At 44.3% G+C, this 14090-nt stretch overlaps 1 protein-coding gene across 2 annotated transcripts; it reads left to right on the top strand.

Annotated features, from left to right (window-relative positions):
• Positions 1 to 1359: 1359 nt before the first annotated feature.
• On the top strand, positions 1360 to 9973 carry si:ch211-207j7.2. 2 transcript variants are annotated; one of them, XM_034541331.1, is made up of 4 exons: positions 1360 to 1449; positions 4231 to 6589; positions 8013 to 8086; positions 9223 to 9973. In XM_034541331.1, the coding sequence occupies exons 2-4, from the start codon at positions 4276 to 4278 to the stop codon at positions 9316 to 9318; spliced, it is 2484 nt and encodes an 827-aa protein (XP_034397222.1). In that variant the 5' UTR covers positions 1360 to 1449; positions 4231 to 4275; the 3' UTR covers positions 9319 to 9973. The 2 variants fall into 2 exon arrangements, with proteins under 2 accessions (XP_034397222.1, XP_034397232.1); XM_034541341.1 differs by having other exon boundaries at positions 9143 to 9238.
• Positions 9974 to 14090: the final 4117 nt, after the last annotated feature.

Consider the following 14090-nt stretch of genomic DNA (forward strand, 5'->3'; position numbering starts at 1 on the left):
CAGTCTCTAGACTTGTACCTGCTGAGCAGGAGGAGGGAGGTGGACCAGAAGGAGTTGGAGGAGTTCAGGGCTCAGCTGAAGTGTTATGGGCTGCCCACACCTGTCGTGATGGATCCTACGAAGGAGCTCTGTCCAGAACAACCGGAGAGCCAGCCAACCGACAGCAGCAGCTCAGATTGAGGAGAACACTGAGGAATAAAAAGCAGGAGGGACTTTGGCACACGTATACACAATATTCAGTTGCACCGTGTGGAACAAGTAGGACAGTTTTACGGGGCACATTCCTTCTATTCATCTTAATATCTTGAATCAATAGGGTAATCCACAATGCATATCGCTCATGGAGAGATGTGACTCTAAATGAACCTCTTAAACGCTGCCAGTACAGCATGATGGGATTTATTTTGTTTGAATGTCTATTTCTGTTTTTGTCATTTAGCAGCCATATCCGTGATGAAACTATAAGGGATTTTTCTTCTTCTGTCAATATGTGGGCAACTGCGTTAACCCTCAATGGAAATTAAATTGTAATTGTTGGCAACCTTATTAAAAAAATATTAGTCATTCAATGATCCAAGGATGTTTTATGCCCTTTTAGAAACATTTGTGAATTGTGATTTGAGGCATGAATATAATTACTGCTTACTAATTAAGAAGTACACCAAGGAAATACATTTTTTGATGTTAGTGTTTCCGAGCACCAGAGTCCCTTAATAAAACCTCATTGACGGTCTACGCGGCTCAGTCCTGGTCCAGGTTCTCCTGTGCCTCCCTGCCCTTCAGCAAAGAATAACAGAATAGAAACTTCAGTGATGTTCTCGTTTACCTATGTCGGTCATATTGAGGCATCAGGATTCATTTGAGACATGACCACATAAAAGTACTTCACTGGAACTTAAACAAATGTATAGATGTATTCATTAGTGTGCTGTTGCTTTGAAACAGGTCAATGAACTCCATAGATATCTGTTATTACATTTAAATTGACAGAAAATCTTAAAGCATGTAATGATTTATACAATCATACAGTGTTTTTTTCTCTCCCCCAGATATAAGAGGAAGCAATTGAAGTGTGTTTGTGACATAATCACCCAGTGAACCCTCTGGTACATTCCTCACTCACGTTGCATGATGTAATAATGCATGTGTGTTGTTCACTAATTGGATTAGTGCTATATATATATATATATATATATATATATATACAGATTCAAAACAATGTGGTAAGCCTCAAGCACATGCGTCTGCGTACGTCGGTCCTGTGTACTTATTGTGTTTGCTAGTGTGTGCAAATTATGCAAATGTGGGCGTGCACAATGGTCGCGCTGAGGGTGTTAGTGTGCACAAGGGAGGAGGTACGGGCGAGAGAGGCTGCAGAGCTGTTGAGAGTGACCTGAAACAAAACAAGGTGTCCGTCATATGGAGGGCATCATAACATTGTGTTAGCAGGTACGTGCAACTGTAGGTTCTTGTATTCTGGGCTTCACTCTGCTATTGTTGAATTTGACATGTGTGGACACATTGTGTTCATTAAATTCCATAAGGTGAATGATTGCTACAATAGAAAACAACCCGCGTACCATAAATGATGCTTCACAGTCTGTGGAGACTTGCTTTTCCTGGTGTTACTTTTTTGCCACAGTGACTAAAGCATATCAAAGAAAGTGACTGTAAAATGTGCAAATAACTATGTCAGCAACCATTAAACAGCAGCAGAACTAATTCTAATTAGGAATGAAGCTGGCTGCATTTATTTCAATTAATTTGCATTTTTGTCAAATGGCCTCAGATCTTAAACTACCTTAGGACACTACTGACCCCGGAAAGGAGGGCACGTTTATTTGTAAGGCCCGTTGCAGATGTATTTTTAATGATGATCATGATTTTGCTGTTCTTTTGATGAAGTGAGCCCCTTTGTAGATAATGAGCAAAACATAAGTCTGTTATGTAAAGGGAGTTTTAATCCGCAATCTCTTGCAACCTCACTTACCCAACGAGAGAGTTGGAGAATCTTTGGTTCAATTCTGCCAGCTTTCTCCGAGCATCTTAGAAAATGAAACCTAACAGCATGCCATATTAGATGTTGAAGGAAATGTACATAGGGGAAATATCGTACAGAAGCATGCTAGAGAGTAGTCAGATTACATTACCGTACCACGATATAAATGAGGGAACTGTTTCTCTACTGTAGCGTTGCAGGATCATTGTATTAATTGATTTAAGCGAGTTTGTTCTCAGCAGGATTTTCAACGGAATCAGCGGGTGTGGGGGAATAAAACTGTTTAAGCAGAGATTTGCAATAGATTTCAGAGTTTGAACGATTACAACAATCGCCGTTTCACTTTCACCCTCCGTTTCACAATGAAACTTCTCATTGAGAACTCTCTGTCAATGAGTGACATTATGTTACCTTTATGACAGCAGAAAGTCTACATCTTGGGCCGGAAACTAAAAACACATCTTTTCCGACTATATCTTGAATAAAAACAGATTAGCACTTCAGTGGCACTTGAATGGGACTTACTTATGGCATTTTGTAGTTTGGCTTTCTTGAAGAAACTTTACTTTCTTGATTCTTGTTGTTCTGAGTTTGTACACTTATTGTAAGTCACTTTGGATCAAAGTGTGGTATATTGTACAGCAGGGCCGGAAGTAATTTACTCAAAGTAATAGCTGAATGTTTATGGCCCAGTTCTTTGTCTGTAATCAGTACAGGTGGCATGATTGAGTCATGCCAACTATCCCATTACCTCTCTCACATGTCATTATGGGTATTGAATGAAGACAATGGCACATTCTGAGTCTACTCTAATAAGCTGTTTGTTCATAATGTAGACATAAACTGTTAACAATAAGGCCACAAAGGGTTCTTCCTGGTGGGCTGAAGTTCTACCCAGAACCATTTGCTCCTGAATAACCCTTTTGTGGAGAAAGACTAAGGATTCCATTACAAACCCTTTTCAAAGATTTCTTCAAGGATTGTTGAAAGCATGGGTTTTAAAAGAGAACACCCGCAATTCAGCACACACAACCCCAAAAACTGTGATTGTGAACCGTGATTGTTGAAGGGTTGCTGCACCACATCAGATCCGGCTCTTAGGGTTCTAGATGAAACCCTTGGAATATAGAAGGGCTTTCGGTAGAACCCCCTTTGATGGGTTTTTGTAAGCAGATGGTGGACTACAACCTTCAGAGAGGGTTCTTGGTGGAACCATTACACAGGAGAAGGGTTGTCTGTAGAATCTCTGGTTGGAACCTTTCAAATCTGATTCCGGGCATAACCCTTTATGTTGGGTTCTATAGGTAGTAACCGCTGAAAGGGTTCCAGGTGGAACTTATTTAACAGGTTCTACCATGAAGCTGAAAAGGACCCTATATAATTATAGGTGGCACCTTTATTGTAGTGTAGGAAACTCTATTGATGATTTTACATAAGAACATAATGGTGGAATGATAGTAACACCATTTTACCAAATGACAGCCCAAAGTCAGTGATGGTATGCAGCTGGTGAATGGTTCCTAAAACTAATTATTGTTGGCTGTGCACAGTGTCTGTCATAGCTCTCATGACTCACTGCTCGCACTCTAATTTACCCACAATGGGCCACGTTGTTCTGCCGTGGGGCCTACATGCTCTGCCATCATTGTCACAGCGTTCCCCATTAGTCCTGCCATGTCATGCGGCCAATCCTTATCTATTGTATCTGTCCATCCGAACCTGTTGGTCATCAGAGACTAGTCGTCCCCAGTGCTGTGATCCACTTTCCCATTAATGATGGTGTTGGAGTCCAGCCAGAGTTGCTTGGTGAGAATCACCATGGATGGGAACGGGAGTTTGTCAGGATGCAGGCTGAAAAGAAGACGACAGAGGAGTTTTCTGTGTGTGTGTGTGTGTGTGAGAGAGGTGTGAGGAGGTCAATAATACTTATGCAAGGCAAGATTGAAATAACAAAGACAGTGTGTGTATTAAAGAAAAAGAGAGGAGCTGGAAAGCCCAAAATTCAAGTTTATTTCTTCAGTACCAGGTGCAGTGTTGCAACACAGGTTGACAGAGGTTTGAAAACAGAAATAAAAAACGAAGCATTAAACGTTTCAAAGCTATTTCACAGTAAATACAATACGATGAGTCCCTCGCGTATTAATACCACAGCAAATCATTTAAACTGCATTGAAATAAAAAAAAAGTGTTGTTTCCCCTTTCCCTCTCTGTGTCCCTCCGCTTTCCCTCAGACCGATTGCTCCAAAGGGTTTTACATCAGCAGACTCGTTGTCACCATGGCAACAAAGCCAGTGGCCTGGCAGGAACAGAGTACAGTCAACTCGCGAGATGGGCGGGTCAAGGAGTTCCGGGCGCAAGGTGAGGAGAGTGCAACCGTGAGCCACAACTCCCCTCTGCACGACAGAAAGGCTCCCAGGGCAGAACCTGAAGAGGACATAGACGTCCTGAAGCCAGGAGCTCGGGACCAAACGCTCTCAAGAACCGAAACATCCGATGCAACCAAATCGGAAAATCAGGAATCTGCAAGAATTAGTCGGTGCAACCCCGGGAAGACACGAGATGACATGGTGACAGAATTAGTTGCCCAGCAATTTGAAGAATCACAGGATCAAGAGGAGAAGTCAGTTGTCTCACGTGAGGATCCTTTCCCACCTCCTCCCCTCAGTGCTTCATCAACAGAGGAATGCTTCGAGAAAGAGAGCCTTTCCAGCCTTGAGGGGGAGGTGGCTGAGATCATGTCGGACCCAACAGAGGCCCTTACGTCTCCTGATAGTCAAGAGTGGCCCCCTCTTCACTCTGAGCCAGTAAATATAGAGGTAGATGCATCACAGCTGAACTTCTTACAGGATGGTTTTGACTACGGTGAACCTGAAGATAAGATGTCAGCGGCTGCAGCTGCTGGATCAAATTCAACAGCTCGTCATTCTCCCTTTGACCGAAAAAACTCAGATGATGTGGACACTGTTTGCTCTCCTCCTTTTGCTGATGAGAGCGAGGAAGAAGAGGAAGTGAGCGTGGATGTTATGTCTGGTCAGCCTCTCCACCCCTCACATTCTGTCAATATCTCTGTTCCCACTGAACAAGACCCAACAGCAACCCTGCCTTTATGTCTCTCAGCCAAACAGCAGGAGGAGCTGTTTCACCAGAGCCAAAGTGAGCTTTCCCCCAGGGGAGGAAACCAGGAAGCTGCACAACAGGTGCTAAGCCAGAGTTCTTCACCTTTGTCGACCGTTGCCACGGAGCCGTCCAATCAGGGCGGGGCAGGCTCTGGTTGTGCTGTAGCTGTGAGAGAAAGACACAGCAGGGCGGGGAACATGACAGAAGGAGGAAGCAAGCAAACAGGTGGAGGGGGAAGGCAGAAAGAGAGTGGACTTGAAAGGAACAAGGCTGTTGGGCAGCAACGCGGCGGAGGACTGTTAAAATATTCAAAAAGAGTCCAAACGCAAAAGGTTAAGACCGAAGAACACAGCTTTGTGTCCCGTAAACACGCAAGCATGGAGAGTGACTCGTGTGATGATAGCCAGAGCGACAGTGGAGTTTCAGCGGACTTCTCCCCATGCAGCACTTTGGAGGGAACCACCACCATCTCTACGGTCTCTCCAGCAGCTGTGCCCAAAGAGACTCCCATTGACAGGGAGATCCGACGGGCTGTAGAGCGTGAACACAGCCTGAGGAGATCCAGAGGGCTTCCGAATCCACCCACTTTGCCAGAGTATGTAGAGATCCCTTTAAGGAAAACGGTTCTCTGCCAGTCTGCTAAGTCTGAGAGGAGTCAAGGCAAAGACAGGCAGTTTGCGGGCAAAAAGATGGAGCACGAGATCCACAATGAGACCCAGAGGGAACAGGACCTGGTCAGACTTGGGAAAGTTCCAGGCTTCTATGACAAAGGCACGGTACGCCAAGTCAAAGAGAGGAAACAGCTTTTTGAGGCCTTTCAGAAACCCAGTGACTCAACTTTGACTGTGTCAGCCCCGAGTAAGGCCACATCCTGGTCCTCCGCCAGTGACATTTCAACCCTGGAGAACCAGGAGGACATCTCAACGCAGGCATCCACCATAGGAGGCTCATATGAGGAGGGGATTCCCACACAGAGCCCGAGCTTAGTTAAAGGAGGGGGTGCCTCTGCTTGGACTCCCAGAGGACCAGGGTTCTCTGAGGGGACGGCCTGTCAGATCATCATCCTAGAGAGCAATCTGAGTGTTCCAGCGCAGAAGCTCTGCCACGCCAAACCAGAAGCAGAGCCCGTTACTGTAGTCGACTCTGGACGTCCTGACATCTTATCATCCAGGACAGGAGGACATAGTGGGATTAAAATGAGGGAGGACGAGGATGAAGAGGCACACAAGGAGAACCCCTTTTTCAAGCTGCGCCCCTCAACAAATGTTATTAAAGTGGAGCAGGACATCCGGGAGGCTCAAGAGAGGGAAAAGGACCTTCACAAGCAGAGGGCCAGTCTGTATGGGGGCAGAGGAGAGCGGGTAGGAGGAGGGAGGCCGCTCACCACGCTGTCTCCTTCTTCGTCACTGAATGGACTGGCTGTTCCTGACTTACCTGGCTCGTCATCCAGAGGGGGAACGAGACCCACAGCAGGTTGGTGTAGCGCAGAGTGTTTGAAGTGTGTGTGTGGGGGGGGGGGGCAATGTGTTTGTGTGTTTGGATGCTTGTGGTGTGTGGGATTATGTGTGTCATTTGTAATGATATGATGTATCATTGTTCTCATGGTCACACCAAAACAGCTTTTGAAATCAGCATTGGCTGTTATGAGCAATAATTTTGTACAGTGGGGAAATTCGGTAATTTCCCAATAAATATAGCTGTCATAGTCTGTCATATTAATTGCAAAAGCTGAGGTTTGGCAAAAGTCCTGAGTCATACCTCAACAGTTTATAGTGTCAGCAGGAAAGAAACGCGTTGGAAGAGGCCAATTTTGGGATGAAGAATTCGAAATGTGCATACAACTTAGTTTTATTCAGCTCTTAGTGTGATATAGAGACTTAAGACAACACAAGCAAATGTGAAATACTGTGCTGCCAATACCGCCTGCTGAGAGGATAAGTTATGAACATTCATCTCTGTGTGATTTCTACTTTGCTGCCATTGTGTGCGGGGCACTGTTGAGCAGTGATTCCCAAACAGGGATACTTCTGCCCCCATACGACTGAATTAAGTTTCGAGGGACATTTATCTTCTCCCAGATTAGGGTTGCAAAGCAGCAAAGCAACACAATTACTCGGTTAGGTTTGGTAAAACATAATGGTTTGGTTAAAAATAAGTCAATACGTTTGTTACGTTATTCAAGGAGGTTGCTTGACTTCCTCTGCAGGTCTGTGTGGTTTCGTACGACAGACAACAGATTGCAGTGCACGCTTGTGTTATGTAGGCAGGAAGTGTCGCCAACAGGTTTTTTGTGACTGAACATGGATGAAAGTGTCACCGGTCCTCGTAGGTTTCACAACTGCGTGACAAACCGAACAGGGTGCGGTGTCCTACTCCAGCACCTGAATGGCCATGACTCAATGTTGGTAAATGAACAATCACGTATTGTTTTACAGATAATGAGTTATGCAACCTCATTTCCGGTGCCTACTTTTTGTTTTCCTTTCACCAAGGTAACGTTCTCATTCCTTAATGCTGCACTCACACGGAATCAGGTAGACGGAAAAGTACAGCTGGATGATGCGTTGATGACACTCCTTCACACAAGCAGAACATAGTTTAAGTTACTAGAATTACTAGAATAACACATTTCATATATTTCATTCAATCACCACAGCAAAATATGGTGTTTTTTAACACCCTAAACCATTCCTTTGGGCTGTTTGCCGTCCGCCTGATGGCGCCTAAAAGCAGCACCCGCTTCATTCCTCTGCTCTTCTTCATGTTGACTCTTTAATTTACTTCATTGCTCACAGTGAAGGAGCACAGACAACCATTGCCTCATTGCCACCCGGATGCAAACTCTTGCTCACCCTTTTTAATTTATTCTCTCTCTCTCTCTCTCTCTCTCTTGCAGCACGCCATTCAGTTGGCAAGTTAGGCCAGTGGCCCCCGGCCCAAGCTGAAGAGGAGAGGATTGACCGGCCAGAGGTGAGTCAGCGTTTCCAGTCAACCTAATGCAGAGTTCAAACATTACAACACTATTTAAACTGCTGCTTTATTTTTGCCGGATAAAACCAACCCTACCTATCTTGTACACTTGGTATAGGACATGGAAATGTAGGCAAATCACCTTCCTGACTGTGTGTGTGTGTGTGTGTGTGTGTGTGAGAGGTGTGAGGAGGTCAATAATACTCATGCAAGGCAAGATTGAAATAACAAAGACAGTGTGTGTATTAAAGAAAAAGAGATGCAGGCAGAAAAAGGATATCAGGTTCCACAATCGGAAAGCTTCTTTAACTGAGACTTCATATGGGAATCACAATGTCGCTTTGGGGGTTCAGTTCAGTCTCTCAGCGGCATGAATACGAACCTGTGAGTTTAAGACTGTGCCGGATTGAAACGGGTCCAAGGGCGAAAGGCTCTTGGGAGGATGTCAGCTTCTCTTTTGCACCAAATATGGGCCACAAACATCTGATAACATACTGAACACACAGTAAGAAGCTTATCTTTATAGATAAGGGAAAAAGTCGAACAGCTCTGAGAGAGGGAGAGTGTGTGTGTGTGTGTGTGTGTGTGTGTGTAGTCAATAGTGTCCCACAGATTTCCGTTACCTGCCTTGTGGGTCTTGCATCTCTTTGAAACTGTGGTATCTGATTAGAGTTGAGTGCTTTTAGCTCTTTAATTCAGTTTGGCATTGATACGCTGGGTTATAGCTGCACGCTTCAGTTTGACGCTGGCATTAACAATGTTTTGCTCTCTTTCCTGTCCCTGCCTCATTCTCTCGCTCTCTCTCTTCTTCGTTATCTTCTTCGTGCACAGACCTGGTTCCTGATTAGAGTTCAGGAATAAACGCAGGATCGCAGGAGAATTTGGCCTCAGTTGTTGACTGAGTCACACCGAACACGGTCTTGGACCACAGTCGCATTAACCTCCCTCTGACTCGTAGAGCTAATGATCCTCGTCCAAACGAAATCCATCCGTTCCTTTTTTATCCACACATTCAATGTTTCTACTCTTCAATTCTCTTTCCTTTTTCTCCTCCAGCTTTCACTCTGTCTCCGTCATCCTTTACTTTGGAATTGCCACTTACTCCCGCTGTCCATTACTCCTGTCTTTTAACCCAGGTCGCCCAGAGTCCCCGGACCCCGAGACAGAAGACCCCTCTGGTGCATCGCTGGGAGTCAGGCCTGGTTAACGGACACAACTTGGAAGACGACTGAGGAGGCGTTGAGGGAGCAAACAACTGGAGTAGGGAGGAAGGTTAACCGAGACCTATAGTTTATTTTTAAATAGAGGGCTGAAAGTGAGATTTGCACAAAGGAGAACAGTGTAAGGAAAGTGGGAGCATACTTGAGGAGGAAAGAGAAAATTTGAAGCGAGAAAGAGGTCAGGGATTGAGGCTACGAAGGGGGTCAGGAGGATTGGGAGCGAGGAAAAGGATTGGCAGTGAACTGAAAACCCTGAAGAGTCCTTTATCGAGGAGGAGGAGGAGGAGGAGGAGGAGGAGGAGGAGGAGGGCCACCTATTCGTGGATAAACCCTGGGCTTGTTTCTGGTGCTGGAAAACTCTGAGACTAATGAATGTAAAAAGGCGAAGAAATAAATAATAACTCTGCACTGGAGAGAAGAAAAATGTAAATTTAGGGAGAATGGGATTTTCAAACATTAATGAAGTTCTTTACCGTTTGGATTTTTTGAATATTTTTGGTGTTATTTGTTGATGAAAATAGCTTGAGTGCAACATTTTCCAGCTCGAAAAACAATGCGTCATCACTGATTTTATGCCTTCAGCGATGTCTTACACCGAGTTGCTTGTTTATTACACCTGTACAACCCAATGCAAAGTGAGCCATGCAATAAATCCCACCTTTGTGTATCTCGGTCGGTTATTGTGTCAGAGAGCTTCACAAAGGTAATTAACCTCCGCGCTATTGTGTTCCTTATAATCTGGTAACTAAGTGGATGTAGGCCAGTGATCTGAATTATTGCATCAGCCGTAATCCATGAATGGCTCCTTTATTTGTTATTTTTCACGCATCCCCACTGAAAGCTGGATTTCTCCAAGATGGATTTCAGAACCGAATGACGCCACATAATACACACTTAATATTCAAATAATAGCTGTTCCGTTGCTTAGACGTGTGTCATTTCTGTGATTATTTCCCCTGATTAAGGTTGTCTCCTTTATTTTATTTTTGTATCTGACTGGCAGACATGATATCACAGTAATGCATGGAGTGTTATTCTATGAACTAATGCTGCAGCCTAAAATAAACTAATTAAAGGCACAGTGGGTGGGATTTAGAGAGCTCTATTATGGAATATATTATTCATCACCATGTTTTCATTTGTGTACAATCACCTGAAACTACGCTCACATTACAGCAGTCTTGGAAGGGGAGGGGTATTCAGTTGGCTGCAATCTACAACATTACCATTAGAGGGCACCAAATGCGGCACGCTGTCCCTTTAAGGTCCATAACCGTTGACCCGTTGGCACTATGTTTCAGGAACAACATATGTACTGTATGTATTTATGTTGCTCCGCTGAACAATCGTCTGCCCCACATTCTGTCTTTATTTGTGTCCCTCACACTGTCGGGGGTCAAAGAGGAAATGCATCACCATGGATACGGCTTTGGAAGAAGATTAGATGCTTTGCTAGAATGAAGCAGCACCTTTGGCGTGTGTGTGGAGGTGAGATCAGCTGACCACGCTTTAGTGACCTCTCAATCTCCTGTGAATAATTCATCACCTCATTCTGACTGGACGTAGCCCGCCGACACCACCAGCACATTATTATTATGCTGCGCCAACTTAAGTGCTCAAAATTATTAATAAGCTCCATTCCTCACAAGGCAACTTCCCTCATATTGCCCCGCTGCCAGGTCTGATGGCACGGCACCAAAAGGCTGGGCATCACAGCGAGTGATGTACAGTCTGAACATATTTGAAAACGAATTATAGCAAACAAACGACAAGACTAAAAGCTTGGCGGTGAGGAGACGACCTGCACAGCACAGTATATTTTTATTAGCTATGAATAATATCAGAGTTAAAGATCAAAGATTCATTTTTTTTATGCTCAATAAATCAAACATGGCAACCTATACAGGCGCCTCTCTCTCTCTCTCTGTCTGTCTCTGTCTCTCACTCTGGTGACCCAAAAATAAACTTGCACACCTGTCCGTCACCCGCTCAGCTCCAGACTCATTTCCATGATATTTCATTATCACCGGCTTTCAAAGTCCGGCTGGCACGAAGTCTTTGAAGCAGCATTGTGCGAGACAGTCGGACGTTTAGAGGATCAGCCGGCGCTCTAGTAATGCCTTTTGTCGAGGGGACAAAAGTGTGAGAGGAAGTGATGGGGATATGTGTGTGTGTGTGTGTGTGTGTGTGTGTGTGTGTGTGTGTGTGTGTGTGTGTGTGTGTGCGTGTGTGTGTGTGTGTGTTTGTGTGTGGGTGTGTGTGAGTGTGGGTTCATTGTTATGTGTGGATGATATGCGAGTGCCTCAAATGAGTTTTGTCTGTGTGCGTGGAGATAAACTCTCCTTCGTACTGGTGGAATGTAACTTAAGTGTATTCACTCGAGCGCTGTTATTAAGTATAATTTAAGGTACTTGTGCCGCCATTTTTTGCTACCTTTACTTCAGCCAATTTCAGTTAGAAATGTTTGCGATGCTTTCTTTGAAACTAAAGTGGAAATTGATGGATTGGAAGCGTAACCAATTAAAGGTGTATCTATCTCCCACAGAACAAGACACACATATAGTCATACTGTGCCCTGGCCTTAGCTTTTGTTTTGTTTGTTTCAAACCGCTCATTAATGCTCTCCTCCCGTTTCAGATCACTTCACTTCCGCCCTGATTAGTATTACCTGTCTCTCCTTGGCCCTGCAGTCACCTGACCCCATGACCCCCTGCTCACCTGCTCCCACTTCCCCATTAGTCAGTCCGGCCCAGCGCGTTTTTTATTTTTCTGTTTGTGTTCACTTTCGTTCAGAGATCTGTTTCTTGTGGCCTGTTTGCCCGTTTGCCCGTTTGACCTTGTCTGCTGTTCTCTCCCTGCCGTTTGGACTCGAAACATTTAAGCCCCATCCATTAAATGATTGCATTGTGTAGCTGTAGGCACCTGACTACCTTACAGAATATGTGCATTCCATGACTACCAACAGTATAGAGGAGAGTACATTAGCTCACAAAGCAGGACTGATTTAAATTGTGGTGTTGAATTTCTAAACTGAAAGCAGTTGTGGAAAACACGCACTAATATGTGTGCTACTATTTCATAATTTTGTAGTTATTTAAGATGACAGCCGGTCCTCACCGCATTCCTTAATGACATTTCACCTTGATATTATGTTTCTATCTTAAATGTAAAGTCAACCGCTGTAAACCCGACATGTTTACGAATGCAAACTGCTGCTGACGGCAAATTATTACATCAATAACAACGTTCTCACTAATTTGCTGTATTCCATGTTCTCATAGATAGACAGTGTCTCATTCGTTAAACGCCTGTTGCCTCATGCCGCTCCCTCCTCACGTCTCTTCCTCAGGGGAGGAGGTGAGGAAAGGAATTGAGAACTGGGAAATGAGAAGGGCCTCATGTGTTTGATGCAATACACACAGGCCTTTAGTTTGTCATATGTGTGTGTGTTGTGTCAACAGACAAGAAAAGGGATACGGAGAGTATTCTTCCTCCTCACATATGTCCCTTTTACATATCCTAATGCTTTACGTGGGTGTGTGTTGTGTTTACTTTGAAGTTCAAGAGAAGAGGGAATACAATGGCACAGCTGAGTCTCAGAGTATCACCATACCAGCACATGCAGTCTGTCTTACTGTATGGAGAGCAGGAGAGGACCTATTTATATCTACTAGAGTGACAGAAGTGTGGTTCAGGATCTGTTCCAAACAAGACTTGTTATGGAAATCGGTACCAGTATCTTTAAAGGGGACATCTCATTTTCAGGTTCATATTTTTTGGGGTTTCTACTAGAACATGTTTACACATGTATCACATGTCCAAAAAACATGATTTTTTTTTTTGTCATACCGTCTGAATATATCTGTAGTCCCCGTCTGTCTGAACCACTCCGTTGTTCTGTCGTGGGATGCACTACCAACAGGCCAAAGAACCCAGAACTCATTTTTTCCAATCTGCGGAACCGAAAAACTGAATGGGAGAATGGATGGATCCGGACACTCAGTACGTTTAACATTACGTGAGCAGCAAGCATTTTGTCCTAATGTTTTAGGCTAACTATGTACTGCAACTTCAGAAACATGTGTCTTCTGTAGATGGAGTCAATTGCAATATTCATCAACGATAATCTTTTCGGGAAGAGTGCATGGTTTGTCATGCTTTGTAATATTAACATTACTCTCAATAGCTCAAATTTGCTTTCGCCCTTACAATCTGAATTATTTTTCCAAAGAGAGATTGGGAGAGAAAGAGAGAGAGAGATGAACTAATGTGTCTGAAGCAGACAGGAAAGGAATTGACTGATCGCAGCATTTTTCTTTGAGATGAGACGCTTGCTACTCAACCTGAATCCTCCCTCTAGCCATGAACCCAAACCGACTGCCAAAAACTCCCACCGTCTTCAGATTTCAGCACACACCTTCATGTTGAGCCTCTGCACTCACTCTTCAGCTATTACATGGAGGCACAGCATGGGGCGGCTTTAAAAGGGCAATTATCATGAGTTTCAAGATAGTCTATGTCAATTCATATCAACCTGGCTCATTTGTTTCCGCGTGTCTCTTACGCAGCAGCCTTGGGTGCAAATTAAGGGGCCGCTTAAATTCATCACCTTATCATTATTATAAAAAAATATAGAAGCCTAATATCTTCGCCGCGCGGCAGAGAAAAGAGTACATTTGGAATCAAGCATGACGAGTCAAGCAGACTTTGCAATTCTTAAATCCTTGAACCCTGTCTACATTTCTGCTACTGAGAGAAAGCCCTGTGCCGCTGCAGAGGCCAGT

This window comes from Cyclopterus lumpus, chromosome 1 (genome assembly GCF_009769545.1).
Source record: "Cyclopterus lumpus isolate fCycLum1 chromosome 1, fCycLum1.pri, whole genome shotgun sequence".
Taxonomy (NCBI): Eukaryota; Metazoa; Chordata; class Actinopteri; order Perciformes; family Cyclopteridae; genus Cyclopterus; species Cyclopterus lumpus.

Coding starts and splice junctions, on each gene's coding strand:
- si:ch211-207j7.2 (XM_034541331.1), top strand. CDS start 4,276: ATGGCAACAAAGCCAGTGGCCTGGCAGGAACAGAGTACAGTCAACTCG. Junction 6,590..8,012: donor GGGAACGAGACCCACAGCAG/GTTGGTGTAGCG, acceptor TCTCTCTTGCAG/CACGCCATTCAGTTGGCAAG. Junction 8,087..9,222: donor AGAGGATTGACCGGCCAGAG/GTGAGTCAGCGT, acceptor CTTTTAACCCAG/GTCGCCCAGAGTCCCCGGAC.